The sequence below is a fragment of the Hakea prostrata genome, chromosome 1 (assembly GCF_041222555.1).
Source record: "Hakea prostrata isolate BN-2017 chromosome 1, UWA_Hpros_2, whole genome shotgun sequence".
Taxonomy (NCBI): Eukaryota; Viridiplantae; Streptophyta; class Magnoliopsida; order Proteales; family Proteaceae; genus Hakea; species Hakea prostrata.
Genome location: NC_142600.1, coordinates 73,320,029 through 73,336,745, shown reverse-complemented (window position 1 = coordinate 73,336,745; position 16,717 = coordinate 73,320,029). Strand labels below are relative to the sequence as shown.

The window sequence follows — 16,717 nt, the reverse complement described above, 5'->3', positions numbered from 1 at the left end:
TGCCTTCAAGTGTCTTGAGATTCTGCTATTATCAAAAATATTTGTTTCTTGGGAAACACTCCTTATGATGAGAAGGGGAGAGAGAGATGGTGTTTCTTCTACATCATTTCTTTGTAGGAATGATATCAAGATAAATTAATAAGTTAACTTTATATACATCAATACTTGTATTTGTACAAGTGGAGTGCAACATCAACTCATGAGAGTGCTGAGGTTATCACTGACCAAATTGACAGAATCGTTTCTTTTAAATTTCCTTCTTTCAAATGGTAAAGACAAAGATTTACATGGTGCACTCACACACATTCAAACGAAGCTATATGATGAAGAAATAAAATAGACTGCAATCTTCAAGACATTTTCTTTAAACATACGAGATATCCATTCATTAAGATGGAAAACCCAAAACCCAAAAATTCATTGAAACTCACCTGACCATCTTTTAACAGTAGGGATCTGAACATCATTAATGGCTGGTGTTCCTTGTATTTTTGTTATCCAGACATGTTTAGACCCTAAAACGAGTATTAAAACATTCTGGTGAAGCCAAGATTAAACTTCATCAATGAAATGGTTTGTTCACCATAAAATTTGAAAGTTCTATCCCCCATTAGATTTTATGGTCTTATATATCACTGTTCCCATTGTGCGTTGGAGGTCACGGGTTCGAATCAGTCTCTCTGCAAAGCAGGGGTAAGACTGCCTAGAAAGTCCCTTACCCAGACCCCACAGTGTGGGAGCTTCGGCACTGGGTACGCCCTTTATGTATCACTGTTCCCAATGACAAATCTCATTAAGTTTCTCTTCTATAAAATAGAGTTGGACTTCATCATAGTGTTCCTAGTTGGCTATATATAGTTATATTTAAGAGAATTCTGAACACCTAGAGAAATCTTTACAGTTGAAAGCTCACCGTAGGATAAGTTCAATAGATGTAAGCTTCTCTTCCGTGCATAAAAAATCCCTTGTCACCATGTTTCATTATGATAATTTGTTGGGTGTATGCTTTATCATATGGTTATTACAGAAAATCTTCCATGTGCTATCACTATTTTCCATTTTTATAACTGATCAGGTAAGATTAAATTATAAAATTTCAAACATTTCTAGCAATAGAATGATAAATTACATATTTCCTGCTAAAATTTACTAAATAAAAGTCAGTGAAATTTTTTCATTGATGAAAATATTGCCTTAGTACATAAAACAAGATGGTTCTAAGCTGAATAAAAACCAAAACAAATCAAATTGGCAGGATTTCGACTTTCAAAAGTGTGTTTGTGACCGCGCATTGGATGACGACTTTCATGTGCACCAACCAATGTCCAAGGGTGTTTCCCAAGTTTTGCATTTTTAACCCTAACAAGTTTTTTGAAAAAAAATGAGAAGTTACAGAATAGGTTCCTGAACAGCTTTAATAAGTGATTTCAAACATCCTTTGATTTTAATTCTTAATTTTTCCTTTGTTTTAATGCAATGGTTGATATTCTAGTAAAGGTGGCCTCTTCATTCTGAAAGTGACAACTTGGCAGATTATCACTCCGTGGTAGGACAATCTAGCTTGTGTCCCCATGTGTTTCTCTTGTGTCTTTGAGTGAATGAATTCTCTTCGTATCCAGAAAAGAAAAGAAAAGAAAAGAATAAGAAAAAAAATAACAACCCAGCTTTAATAATGCAAGGCAGGAAGCTGTGATTGTCACTTGGTTAGTGGAGGGCCAAGATATGCTGTAAAGTTGATCTCCAAGCAATATTTATCTCATGGAAGCTCTAGTCATGCTTCCTTTTCTAAGAAGAAAATAAATACAAAAAGATTGAACAAGAGACAGAGAACATGGTAGCAGCTGGTGTACCCAAAAGGTATAAACAAATTAAAAATTGAAAGCAAAACAATAAGCATTTATAGAAACTGCTAGACATATATATAAAGGTAGAGTCTTCATAACTCATCTAACTCCCTTGGAGCCCATGAGTGCCACTCTTCCAAACGTAAAAGATCATCAAAGTAAAAAAAAGACAACTTCTCTATGATGAGAACTGAACTTGATTAATGTAATGTTCTGAGTATTTTGCTTTTTTATCCAAATTGAGGTTTTATTGCATATATGTTTATAGCACAATAGTGACAGTTTTTCATGTAGAGATAATAGGATAAGGTCTTAACATCAAACCTGTATCCGTTCATAGCATCCACCTACCTGGAATTATCAGCAAGTTCTCTCTCCAAATAGAAATCAATTCATCAAGTCTGTCCAGTTTTGATAGGAATCAACCATTTTTGACCTAGTAATGAACCAAACCATCTAGTCTAAAAGAATCCCAAACGACAGGAAGCAGTCAAGCTTAAAGGTACAAGGTACCCCAGCATGCCAGAAAAAAGTCCCATTGTTGTGTTTTGGTCTTCAGGTGGACCTGGTCTTGCATATCTATCTAGTTTTCTATTTGAGAGTTGAGACTAGCAAAACATCCGCCCAGATCATTCTCTGTTTCTTTCCTGTTTTCGTCAAGAACAGAGACGTATACAAATTTGATTAAATCAACCGCCTCACCATATATACTGTCCAGTTCTCTCTCTCACTCTCCACTTGCAGTACGTGATAGAACTCAAATGCAAAGCTCTGCATTTAAACTCCACCTTCACCATATCCAGCAGGTTATGGGATCGACTTATATGCTTTGTTCTCTCCATTAATTTTCTGGGTTCTTCAATTTTTTAAGGCTTCTTCTCTCTCTGTGACTAGAAAATCCCAATTGGAGTAGTTAACGAATCTCTCTGGCTTTCTCTCTCATCCCCCACACCGTGAAATGCGATATGCCCTAAAGGACAAGAAACGACGATTCATGGCAGCTGGTGCTCATCTCAAAACTCAGATCCAACCCACCAAACCCAGACGACGCAAGCGTCGCGAAACTTCTACCATTTCTACCGCCGCTGCCCCCAATTCCCCTGATCACTCCGCTGCCGCCGGAGATCTACACATCCGCAAACGTCACCCTCCCAACATCGTCGACACTGACAATTTTTGGTGCTGTGCTGCTTCCAAACATAAAATGCCGTCCTCTGTTCTTCCTCCACCACCACCACCAACTCCGCCTCCAATTCACCGTAAAAAACAGCAGCAGCACTACCACCACCGTACGTTCCCCACCACTTCTGCTACTACTCCCCCAATTCCTCCTCCAGATCAGCTTTTAGAACCGTTTCCCATTATCATTAATTCGTCATCATCAACCTCGCAATCTCAATCTCTGACATCATCATCAGCAGCTTTCAAGATTAGCTTTTCTCCTGTTACTTCTTCTCCGGTCATGATGGATTCCAACATTGCCAATGGGGTCTGCGTCAATGGGGGTACTTCTTTCCATTCTTTCCCTTCCAGTTACAGCAAATTCAATTCCGCCCTCAACGCCGGCCTCTTAAACCCAATGTCGCCGCCTCCGCCACCACTCGATAAGACCCGATCGAGTCCTACGCTCTTTGAAATGATGACCCACGAATCCGACTATCATCCCAAGAACTCCACTCCAGCGATTCATGCTCCTGTGCTTCCGGCGAAACCCCAAATCACTGTTCAAGATAAGCAGGTATTGCTCCAACAGCGAGTTGCAGAAATTTTAGGCAGTTGCAGCCCCGGGAACCAGCTTAATGATCCCATCTCCAGCGATATTAAGCTGACTCTGAGCTCCAAGGATGGAGTAACCGTGTCCATTAATGTACATCGCCATATCCTTGTCGTCCATAGTAGATTCTTCGCAGCAAAGCTTTCGGATCTGTGGTCTGAGCAGCAGCGGTCACTGCCCCACGTTATTGAAATCTCCGATTGCGAAGATATTGAAATCTACACGGAGACTCTGCGTTTGATGTACTGTAAGGATGTTCGAAAGAAGCTCATGAAAGAAGACGTATCGAAAGTCCTCGGCATCTTGAAGGTAGTTAACCTAACATAACATTCTACTGATTGAACAAGAAAGTGGTCGGGGTTTTCTTGATCTTGATATTGTTTTGGTTGGGTTGTTTCAGGTTTCGTCTTCGATTCTGTTTGACGCTGGAATTGTGTCTTGTTTGGAGTACTTAGAAGCAGCTCCATGGGCGGAAGACGAAGAGGAGAAGGTAGCGTCGCTGTTGTCGCGGCTCCATCTCGAGGGAGCTGGAGCAGGGGAAGTATTGAAAAGAGTGTCAACGGAAGGCGTAAAAGACGGGAAAAACAATGGCGACGAGGTGATTCGAAGGCTCTTGCAGGTAGTTCTGGAAGGCAAAGATGAGAAAGCTAGGAGGGAGATGAAAGTGCTGGTCTCAAAAATGCTTCGAGAGAATTCATCATCTCAGAACGACCTGAGCAAGGAGTCCCTCTATTCTGCTTCGGATCAATGTCTGCAACTCCTTCGCAAGCATTTCTTCAAGGCAGCATCATCGGAGCTAGATGACGCAGCTCAGATCTCACGGCAAGCCGATAACCTGCATTGGATACTGGAAATCCTAATGGATCGCCAAATTGCAGAGGAATTCTTGAAAAGGTGGGCGTCTCAGGGGGATCTGTCAAAGGCGCACTGTAGGGTTCCTGCCGTTCATCGATACGAGGTTAGCAGAGTGAGTGCGAGACTGTTCGTCGGGATTGGAAAGGGAAAGTTGTTGGCTTCCAAGGAGGTGAGACGGTTGTTGTTGCAGACATGGTTGGAACCGTTTTACGATGATTTTAGTTGGATAAGAAGAGGTTCGAAGGGGTTTGATCGGCATTTGATTGAAGATGGTCTGAGTAACACCATTCTTACCTTGCCTTTGCCGTGGCAACAGGAGATTCTGCTGGCTTGGTTCAATCGCTTCCTTAACTCCGGCGAGAATTGCCCTAACATACAGAGAGCGTTTGAGATCTGGTGGAGGAGGGCTTTCTGGAAACGAAAAGCCGGCCCTGAACGACATCCACAAATTCGAATCGCCACTGCTTCGTCTGACCATTCATAATTCATAATCAAAACACCTCGACATTTATTTTTCGTTTCTTCTTCCACACCATACTACTACTACTCCTGTTTTCAGTTCTTCTATTTCCGGTCCGGATCCGGGTCCGTGTCCGGGTCTAAATTTTCTTCCCAGTTGATTTTTCCTTACGTGTATGATTTTATAAATACTATTGTGACGTACACCTACAAAACATAATGAAATTCGGGTAGATCTAATTTCTCTAGAAGAAAAGTAAACCCGTTGTATCTCCATTACTGATGCACATTTTTCTTGATCTAATTAGGAAAGATAATTTCCTCCCATTGATTTCGCTCTTTTATATCAATTTTTAATAAAAAAAATTATTAAAATTAGATATTATACCAAATAACTTATAAATATTGTTAGTTTAAATCCAACACTATTTAATCCCTAATATAAAAAAATGTTGATTAATTCTACCATATTTTTTGTCGATACATCCCATTTCTATTTTATAATAATTATTTTTTCTATTTTAGTTAAACTTTAAAGTTATAATTCATAATAAAAATAATGGGCTAGAAGCACCAAATATATATATATATATATATATATATATATATATATATATATATATATATATATATATAAATATATATATATATATATATATATATATATATATATATATATATATATATATTAAAATACGTTACATTTTGTAATTGAGGAATTTGAAAAATCATTCAACTAATTAAAAATAATTATTATAATTTTATCATATTGTTATAACATTTTAAATAAAAATCTATCTAATATTTTCTTCTTATAGGTTAGTAGTATCTCAATTTCCTCCAGTATGTCAATCATATTTTTCAAAAAAAGATAAATTGAATATTATTGTATTTAATTATAACTAAATACATAGAATAACTAAATATAATAATCGCAAACATTTTGATTATTAATGTAATTTTTGTATGATTATTTATTATCCTCAATCATGTATAATCTATTTCTTAAAAAAATAAAAATTTAAGAGATTCCTCAAAACATTTCGCAAAAATGATGGACACCCCAAAAAGATATCAACTTAACAAAGACAACCAAAAATGTCTCTTAAATTTTCACAATGTTTCACACTCCTATTAGCAAATTTCATTAAGTCATCCTTAGATAATCTCATAATTCATACATTACTATTAATCTCTTGTTACTTTACAATGTTACCCCCAAAAAGATTAAATCCTTAATTTTATCTTGTTGATTTATCGTTAATTCTTCATCTTTTATTATAAGATCTAGAACAATACAACTAAGATATATTTGTCATTTATTTTAACTAATCAATGTTTCTAATAGAAAAAAAAAATGCCAATTTGGCATAGTTTTGGGATATTATGTTTTTCGCCAATTATCTTAGAGTGTCTCTAAAGTTTTTCCAATAAATACCATGCATAGTGTATGAACAAAGTAATTCAAAATTACTAAGAAACAATAATAAAAAAATTAATATATTCTTAAAACGTCTCACGTGATTAGCATTTATAATAAACATCACAATTTTAAACATTTTATTGTGTTCATTTTATTCACTACTTCACATTATACAGTTCAAAATATTATTTGCCTTCATAATACATCTAACAACCTTATAACTAATGTTATATATTAGTATTTCTTGTAATTGATTTATTTGGTTGAGAACTGATTCAATTTAGTTTTTACAAGTTTTATCGAATGTTCGAACTCTGTAGGCAGAGTATTATTATGAGATATATTATAAATTATCTACACCAATATTTGAAAACTAATTAATTACAATATGTATATAAAAACATGTACTTTAAATATATCTTGGGGATGTAGCTCAGATGGTAGAGCGCTCGCTTAGCATGCGAGAGGTACGGGGATCGATACCCCGCATCTCCAAATGAAAATAACATTTTTATATTACACATTTGTGTTGCACCCCTTTTTCAATGACATCTTTATTTTGACAAGGTGGTGGCGCAGTTGGCTAGAGCGTAAGTCTCATAGCTAAAAGTCATCATGAGGTTGAGAGTTCGAGCCTGATTCAATAAAGTAGATGCAGCTTTAGAGAAAATATATAGAGTAAATAAGAGTCTCTCATTGGGAGATAAGGGGGGGGAGGGGAAAAAAACAAGGGTCCCACTTGTTCAGGAGAAGAAAGTAGGTCTCCTTGGGTCCCACTTTTTACTGTTCCCAACTTTCCCACAAAATCCCACCAAATATGTGGGTTTTAAAATAGAATGAGTTGAATTGCCACATGGCGATTGGAACCTTATTTCCCACTTTCCCCCCCAATCCAAACACTCTAGGATTTAAAGGAAAAGTAAGAAATTTACACATTTTTCAACGACTTTTGCCCTTAATCATCAAGCAGCCTTAGAATATTCGTGGCATTGGTAATGCATCTGGGAATAAGGCTCTTAAACTTTTGTTAATCATCAACTAGACATTTTGTGTGTCACTAGACCAAAAGTAGATGTTTCAGTAAGTGCTCAATTTTAATGGTTAATAGTTATCAAATGTGAGTAGGAACACCAGTGAGAAAAGATATATTGGGGCAACTGTTGTTACAGGTGAGCGAGGTTGGTTCCTCTTAAGGTTCTATTGGGCAACAACATGTACTTCTTCAGTTTATTTGCAAATCTTTCACTTGACTATTGTATCATTTGTTTTTGTTTAAATGTTATAATATTTTATACTAATTTTTCAGTCATTTCATTTTATTTTATTTTTCACAAATTTTTGGTACCCCTTATATTTTTTTTTCTTTAAATGCATCAAATCAAATTGAGAAATAAATATTTTAAAAAAAAGAAAGAAAAAAAATATTTTTTTAATTCCAAACAAGCATAACTTTAATCCACTAATAAAAGCTATCTAATCAAATAAGAATTTTTTTTTATAAAAGAAAGTAAAATATATTTATTTTTTCTTTCCATTTTTTTTCAATTTCATACAATTTTCCTTGTCAACAACAGCTAGAAGCCTTTTTTATATTTTATTTTATTTTTATTTTTATTTTAAATGTATAAATCAAAGTTACATCAAACTAAGAATTTTTTTTTATATAAAAATAAGAGTAAACTTAATATTTATTTATTTCCTTTTTTTTTTTCAATCTTAAATTACCTTCTTTATCATTTTTTATTTTTTATTTTAAATTTAATACAAGTTTTCCTACAAACTCAAGATCTTAATCTTTTCATATAATTTGTGATTGTAAAGCCGTCAAGAAAGATAACTCATTAAAGTTAATACCATGATAACGTGGGTCAAAGGATAGTTTGAGGAATACATGCATTTACCCTCAAACGGTGTAACCATTATTTTGATTTGGCAAAAAAAAAACCGTGTAATCCCAATAATTCCAATTGTTAATAACTCCACGGGATTAATGATTCTAGTAATAAAAATGAGAGTCATGATTAAGATTTTTTTTTGGGACCAAAAAACCCTCTCTCCCTCTCTAATAACATACAACTAATTTGAAAAAATTACATGATTCGTTGCATTTAGGTTTTCTTTATAAAAGTAGCTACCACATGTTTCACTTTACAAAATTAAATAAAATCGTTCAGTTTTTAAAACTAGTCAAAACATTGTGATGCATCCAAAATTTGATTAGCTTCCAAATCATTGATGAAAAACTTGTAAGATGGGGTTGGACGTGGCCCGACTACATGGTCGGGTGACTATTTCCGGAGGCTAAGTCAGTGATTCAGTAATGGATCAAATCACAAAGCTGTGGCTGGTTGCAGAGCTTTAATTGAAAATGATAATGGAGGAAATGATTTAGATACCTTAGCAGCGTATAACCCTTTAGTTTATATAGGATGTACCTCTTATTCCCGAGCGGTGGATTCGTTCGTGTTTTCTCATGGTGGCCGTTTGATCTTTGGGTTTTTACCCTTCTTTCGGAGATATGGGCAGTTACCTTTCTTAGCACGTCCATCTCATGTTAGTGGTAGTTATCATGTTAATTCCCATAGCGTCCTTTTGTCCTCATGTTAATGATTGGATTTGGATTGGGGGGGGCGGGGGGGGGGGGGGTTTATATATTTTTACTTGGAATATGAGAGTATTTTTCTAAATTTTTTGTTAAAATAACTACAAAGTTGTTAAATTCTAAATTGAAACCTAACCCTACAAATAAAGTGGCTAGGGGGGGAGGTAAAAAAAACCGGACCTATCTCCAACTCTCCATGACCCGACCATGGTTGGACCTGATTCAGGGCTATTTCATCCTTATCACATGACTTTCCCTTCCTTTTGAAGTTTTACCCCAAAAATATCCTCGTCTCCGATTAAGCAATCGAATCTCGTCCTTTGGTGTCATCACAATTAGAGATCAAGGACTACCCTCACTGTGCTGCCAATTGTCATCATCCCAATAATTCTTGTTGATACATTTTTTTTTTTGAAAATTTTATGCATAGGTCCTCTTTGTAAGACCTAAATTATAGTTGAGTTCCCTTAAGGCAAATAATTACATCTAGGTCCCCATTAACTTCATTCAACATTCAATTTTTGAAAAGACCAAAATACCCCTCAAGGTGTTTAATAAATGTAATTTAATTAATGTACCCCGAAAGCATTTTTCAAATACATATTGGAAGGGGACCCATCTTCTTCCTTCCCCCAGTTATAAATTATCCACCACCACTAGCCAGGAAAACCAAATTGAAACTTAAGTTTAAGTTCTTGTTAAACCCTAAATTTTAAAACTTGCGATTTGGGACAAAGATGGGATTTTGAGAAAAATTCTTAGGGTTTACGTGTCATGGAGTCAAGTCTGAATTGGCACTAGTCCCCTTCCCCTTTTTTTGGTGTTGGTGGAAAGTTTATGGTGGTGGTAATTTCCAATAGTGGTGAAGGAAGAAGTCCCCTTCATTTTTTTTTAATTTTTTTTTTATTGAATTTCAATTTCAATTTCAATTTCATTCGGAGTTGCAGATAATCAAGAAAAACCATTGATGCAACCACTTTTTTCCAAGAAAAGTTCACAGTATTGGTATCAAATATTGTATTGGTATCTTTTATCAAGTATTATATCTTGCATTTTTGTTCAATTCATTAGGTGCCCTTTAATAATAATAAAATAATTAGTGATAGAGAGAAGATACCAAAACGTATCGATATGGTGTTCGAGAATTATACATCAATTCCTTTTATCAAGCCTGGATTCGCACTGTTAGGCTCGTTAAAACTTGGATCACCAGGACTCTTAGTGAAGTAGTTCTTGGATTGGTTGTAGGGGCAACGTCTTCTTTTAATCTTTGGAAAACACTTTCTAATTCGTGCTCTCAAGTTAAGGCAGAGAGCTCAAACGCCTCAGACTTCATTTTTGTGCAGCAGATTCACCCTTTGGTTTCTTGTTCACTCACCCTCTGTCAATCAGTCTCAATTCTATGAAATACTATTGTGATGTACACCTACGACACATAATGAAATTAATTCTGATTACCTTTCTCTTATAAGAATTGTAAGCCTTCCTTGGCCGCCCCATCTCATGCACATTTTTCTTTTGGGTAATATATCCAACCAACACAGATCTAATTTCATTTTCAAATCTTTCATCGGATAAAATGTTAGTGTGTTTGGTTACTTAATTCCATCATTGTTTATGTAGATTTTGATTTTCAAATTTTCAAATCTATAGAATCATAGCTCATTAAAGTTAACTGATAAAGTGATGGAATTTGAAACATAGAATTCATAGATTTCATTGAGGGATAATTACATGTTGTCCCCTTTTGTAATAGTTTAATTACTACTTCATTCCATATATTTTTTTAAAATTACCAATTCAACTTTAGACTTTACCCATAATTACAATTGCCCCCTATCTTGAAACCCTTAATTATCATTAAGGGATAATTACTGTTGTCCCCATTGTTATAATTTAATTAATATTTTATCCTATATATTTTTTAAAATTATTAATTCAACTTTATATTTTACCTATCATTACCGTTGCCCCACTACCGTTAAACTTCATTAGTTAAGTAATGACATGGCATGTTTTATTTATTTAAAAGTTCCAAAATAACCTAAAAGTTTTATTTTACTTATTTATACTTTATATTGCATTATGTTATTTTTAATTAAGAAAAAATTAGCCCTAATTTGGTAGTTGATATCTTTTATTTTTTGTATATTTACTTTTCAATTTAGTATTATTTTTTTGTTTTTCAATTTGATGTTATCAATTTTATGAAGTTTCTACTACCTCTATTAGGTTTTTATTTATTTATTCTCTAATTTAATGTTATTAGTTTTAGGAAATTTTTGTTCTTAACCAAAATAATAATAATAATAATAATAATAATAATAATAATAATAATAATAATTCAGGTTTTTTTTTTTTAATTCAATCAAAATGATAAGAATACAAACACGAAATTGGTACTTGATATTGTTTTTTTGTCTAAATGAGGATAATATTGTGTTTTGATTTTTTTAATTCTAGAAATACAAAATAGACATTAAACATTCAAATATAATGGTCTCTTAACACTATTAGAGCTTAGGGGTAACAATATTATCATAAAGAACCGGATCCTTCAGTAATTAAGCTATAATATAGGGGCAAAAGTAATTATCCTTTTCAATAAAGTTAATTGTTTGGCTAACTTGATCATATAACTCAAGATAAATTTGGAGGAAAACATGCCTGTACCCTTAAACATGCAACCCCAATAATTATAATTTGTTAGGTAAAACTTATAACTCCACAGGATTAATGATTCTAATGAATCCTTCAACAAAATAGTCAAACTGATATTAACCAACGGGGGTTGGTCCAAGTGGTAAGCAGTTTGGTCCGTTTAAGCAAAGTTCTGGTATCGAAACCTTGTGGATGCAAAAAATCCCTGCTCGAGAGACTCACCCACCACAGCCAGGTGTGCGACTGGGTCGAACACCGGATTAGTCAGGGCAAAGCCTTGGAAACCGAGGTTGGCAACCAAAAAAAAAAAAAAAAAAAAAGCCAAATTGATATTAAAATTTGGATTCATGATTCTAATCTCTCTCTCTCTCTCTCTCTCTCTCCAAACATATAACTAGTTTTGGACGTTTATTAACAAAATTTCTATTGATGCATTTTCTTTTGAAAAAATTATGCATGGGTCCTCTTTTTTTTTTTTTTTTGGGTAGAAAGATTGACTAAGAAAAAAGAGGCACAGGGGCCTGGATAAGGAACATGCTCCTTGAGCCAGCAAGTGGAAATGGGCCAATCAAACGCAGCCTCACGTGTTAGGGCCTCCCGGGCCAAGGAATGAGCCACCGAGTTGGCATTCCTTGGAATAAAAGAAAAAACAAATGTAATTGGAGCCAAAGCTAGTTGTCGGATATCTCTTATGACATTCATCAAAGATGTAGGAACTTGGAGTGAAGGATTGTTCAGCAGGCGCACCACAGCAAGGCAATCTGATTCAATATTCACATGAAGCCAACCTTCTTCAATAGCTCCCCACAAGCTAACCTTAATCTCCAACGCTTCTCCAACACTTGCTTCACCAAAAATTAAAGGAATGGATCTAGCAACTACTAGATTTCCTTTCCAATCTCTTGCAATGAAGCCAATACCATTCTTTGTGCTGTTAGCGCATAAAGCTACATCAGTGTTGATTTTGATGACTCCCCTAGTTGGCGGACTCCATGGTTGGTCCGTCATGTGGTAACTCTGTTGTATGATGGATACCGAAGTGTGGATGGTCCTCCCCGAGCTATCAAACAATTGCTGTGATTTAATAAACTCCTCCGCTGCCTTTGCTGCCATCTGAATCACATCCATAAGTAGCCATTTACCTGCATCAAACATTTCTACATTGCGAGCTCTCCATAAGTACCATAGGATAAAGCCAATTTGGGCTTCCACACCTTTGTAGTTATCTTTGTCCTCCTTTTTATATCGCCCCCAACCCACAATCCATTATTCCACCGAATGGTCCATGTACTCGTGGAAACACAATCCTAAGCTAGAGCCCAGCCATACTGCCCTTGCAAATGAGCAATGAAAAACAAGTGCTCTATAGATTCTCTTTCCCCACATCTACAGCATATATCTTCCATTCGCATTCCCCTATGAGCACAATAGGGGTGTCAACGGTGCGGTTTGGAGCGGTTTCGGGCCGGGCCTAAAGGTTTTCGGGCTGAAAAACCCCTAGCCCAAACCAGCCCATTTAAAAGATAACGGTTTCGGTGCGGTTTCGGTTTGGCGCGGTTTGGGTTCGGGTTGACTAACGGTTTGGCCTAATGGTTTGGATTCGGTTTAGCTAATGGTTTGGACTAAATTAAAATCAATATTGAAATTTATTTTTATTTTTTCCTCAACTCCAAATCCTAGTTTCTCACACACAAAACTACAAAAGATAGAGGATGAAGACTCCAAGTAGATCCAACGATAAGTGATGGCATTAGCTTGATCCAAACCACTTAAGAGTTTTTATTTTTGGGTAAAGACTTAAGAGTTAAGAGTTATCAATTAAGACTTTAAATTTTAAAATAATAAAACTAAATGAAATTTTGAAAATTAAAAAGTTAACGATTAAGATTAAGACTTAAGAGTTAAGAGTTATCAATTAAGACGTTTAAATTTTAAAATAATAAAACTAAATGAAATTTGAAAATTAAAAAGTTAACGATTAAGATTAAGACTTAAGAGTCGAGAGTTATCAATTAAGACTTTTAAATTTTAAAATAATAAAACTAAATGAAATTTGAAAATTAAAAAGTTAAAACTTAAACCGTTAAACGTGTTAACACTCAATTCGAGTCTCAACGTCTCAAACACTCAAAATTCATGGATCATTAATTACATTTAAACAATATCAAAAAAAAATTAATTACATTTAATATTTTAATTTTATTTATGTAAAAGACTAACGGATTGACGGCCGCACACAGGTTAGGCCGGGCCAGCCCGAAATCGCTCGGGCTGAGGACCCTCAGCCCAATTATGGCCCATTAAGGATCGGTTCGGGCTATAACAGGCTGATTCGGTCCGGTTTTAACGATTCGGGTTGAAAATTGACACCCCTAGAGCACAATTAACCCCAGTTGAAATAGCTTGGTTACAGGCTTTCCAGAGTAGAGCTCGGATCTTTGGTAAAGCATTCAAATGCCAAACCAACTTCCAAACTGATTTGTCGACTAAATCCCATTTCTTTCTTTGTGATGTAGAGGCGCGTCTCCTACTTTCTTCCTCTTTTTCTTTAGACAACATGTGATAAGCAGATTTCATAGAAAATGAGCCTTTTTTATCAACATTCCACACAAGTTGGTCCTCCGCTGGAAACATTGGGAGCTGAATTTTTAGAATTGCCAAGCAAATATCCACTGGAAATAATGTGTTAAGCATTGCTATGTCCCATAAGCCATTTTCATCTATGAGCTCAACCACTTTTGTAATATCATTTGAAGCTGGAATTGAAATAAGTGCCCACCACTCCACCAAGTCTGGGATCCATTTATCTGTCCATATGTTTATTTTGTCACCTCTGCCCACCTTCCAAGCTAGGCCTTTTTTCAACACCCTTCTTCCAATCATCACGCTGTGCCATCCCCATGAAGGAGAGGAACCTGTTTTTGCTTCCAAAAAACTGCATGTAGGGTATTATATACTCTTCATCACTTGCGCCCAGTGTGAATATGGATTGGATATTAACTTCCAAGCTAGTTTTGCAAGCATAGCTTTGTTGTGTAAGGACCCTTCTCTAAATCCCAAACCTCCCGAGTCTTTTGATCGACAAAGTCTATCCCACGACATCCAATGTGTTTTTTTCATGATTCTCATGAGACCCCTAAAAGAAGTTGGCTGCCACTTGGGAGTTCTTTTGGTGAAACTTCTTAGGTAATTTAAAATGCCCAGCCGCATAGTTAGAGATGGTTAAAGATGGATAGAGCTGAGCTTTTTAATAAAATTTCCTTACTTGCTGGAGTCAACAATTTATGGGACCAACCATGTATTCTCTTCTCCACTCTATCATTTATTTCATGAAAGACTTGAACCTTAGACAGTCCAATTGTTGTGGGAAGACCTAGGTAAGTAGAAGGACCATCCCCATACTTAATTCTGAAAATCCGAAAGATCCATCTCTTGAATTTTGGATGTGTGTTGCTGATGGAGCATAAGGTGGATTTTGATTCATTCACTTGCTGCCCACTAGCCTTGCAGTATGTGTTGAAGATACTTTTAACTTGATGTAGAACGCTCAACTGAAGTTTAGAGAAAACTAGATAGTCATCAGCAAATAACATATGTGATAAATGTCTTCCCCTATTTTTAATTTGAATTCCTTGGATATGTCCTTCCACCTCGCATTTTCTCATCAAAGTTGAAAAGCCCTGAGTACACAAGACAAATATGCCTGGGGATAAGGGGTCCCCCAGTATCAAGCCACGGGTGGGGGTAATGTAGCACCTGATAGACCCATTGATGAGGAGAGAATACTCCACTGATGTGATACACTCCATGATTAGCTAAACAAAATGGATTGGAGAATCAAGGTGCAAAAGGATTGTTTCAATGTACTTCCATTCCATTATGTCATAAGCACGCCTCATATCCATCTTCATGATTACCAACTTCTTCTTTCCCTTCTTTTCTTTTTCACATGGTTGAACATTTCATGCGTTACCATCACATTATCAGATATGTCACGGCCTTCCACAAATGCAGATTGTTCTGGATCAATTAGATCAGGTAAAACACATTTCAATCTTGATGCCAGGATCTTCGTTGCCATTTTCATATAGGTATTCACTAGACTGATTGGCCTAAAATGATCAACCTCCTCCGGATTAGCCTTCTTTGGGATTAAGCTAATAATTGTTTCATTAGCTTGAGGGGGAGAGTACCTATTAAAAATAAAGTCATTAGAAAAACCATCAATTCTGCTTTGATGAGCTCTCAGTATTTTTGTAGAAACAATGGAGGGAATCCATCAACACCAGACGCTTTGAGAGGGTGCATCTTGAATAGTATCAACTTGGTTTCCTCCTCAGTTGGGGGCAAACATAAGTGTTGTTTCGCTTGCTCCGGAATATGCTTCTGAATTGCACCCAAGATTTCATTTATTGCATCATTGTCACAACCTTCAGCTGCAAATAAGTCCTGATAATACTCATTGAAAGTTTTGTAAATTGTATTTTCTGATTCTATCCATATACCAGTAGGAATTTTCAGCTTCATGATTCTGTTATGTTTGCCTTCTTTGGGTGGTAATTGCATGAAGATAACCATTATTTCTGTCACCAGATTGGAGCCATTCGATACGTGACTTTTGTGCCCAAAAATCCTCCTCTTGCAGCAACAATTCCTCCATTCTTTGAACAAATTTCGCCTCCAGTTCATGATTTGCCTCTTCCACGGGTTTACTTTGAAGTATCTGTAACTGTTGCAAGGTAGATTGGATGTTGCTCTGCAGATTACCGAATACCTTATGATTCCATTCCACACATTCCTTTTGACATTGACTTAGCTTTTCATTCATAATATTATCAGGATCATCATCAGCTTCTTTCCCCCAAGCTGTGTGCACAACCAAGTTAAAGTCTGGGTGTCTTAGCCACATAGCTTGAAATCAGAAAGGGCGAGGACCACGCTTAGGCTTTCCTTCAGTGTTAATAATAATTGGGCTGTGATCAGATCCTATTGCAGCTTGAGTGAACACCAAAGCCTCGGGGAATTCAGTATGCCAAGCCAAATTAGCTAGAGCTCTGTCAAGTTTGATGTGTATGCCATCTTTTCCTTTTCTTTTATTA

The 16,717-nt window shown here is 35.8% G+C and overlaps 1 protein-coding gene and 1 non-coding gene across 2 annotated transcripts; both read left to right on the top strand.

Moving 5' to 3' along the window:
• Positions 1–2,154: 2,154 nt before the first annotated feature.
• Positions 2,155–5,401, top strand: LOC149029930 (BTB/POZ domain-containing protein At1g63850-like). The gene is made up of 2 exons (XM_089142252.1): positions 2,155–3,927; positions 4,019–5,401. Exons 1-2 carry the CDS (start codon positions 2,803–2,805, stop codon positions 4,955–4,957), a joined length of 2,064 nt encoding a protein of 687 aa, XP_088998378.1. The 5' UTR covers positions 2,155–2,802; the 3' UTR covers positions 4,958–5,401.
• Positions 5,402–6,777: 1,376 nt separating this feature from the next.
• On the top strand, positions 6,778–6,850 carry TRNAA-AGC (transfer RNA alanine (anticodon AGC)). The gene has a single exon. It is a non-coding gene; the product is annotated as a tRNA-Ala (tRNA).
• The last annotated feature ends 9,867 nt before the right edge of the window (positions 6,851–16,717 follow it).

Bases quoted from the DNA above. Each gene is read 5' to 3' on its own strand.
- LOC149029930 (XM_089142252.1), top strand. From the start codon at position 2,803: ATGCGATATGCCCTAAAGGACAAGAAACGACGATTCATGGCAGCTGGT. The intron at 3,928-4,018 runs GTAGTTAACCTA...GGGTTGTTTCAG, and splicing joins AAGTCCTCGGCATCTTGAAG to GTTTCGTCTTCGATTCTGTT.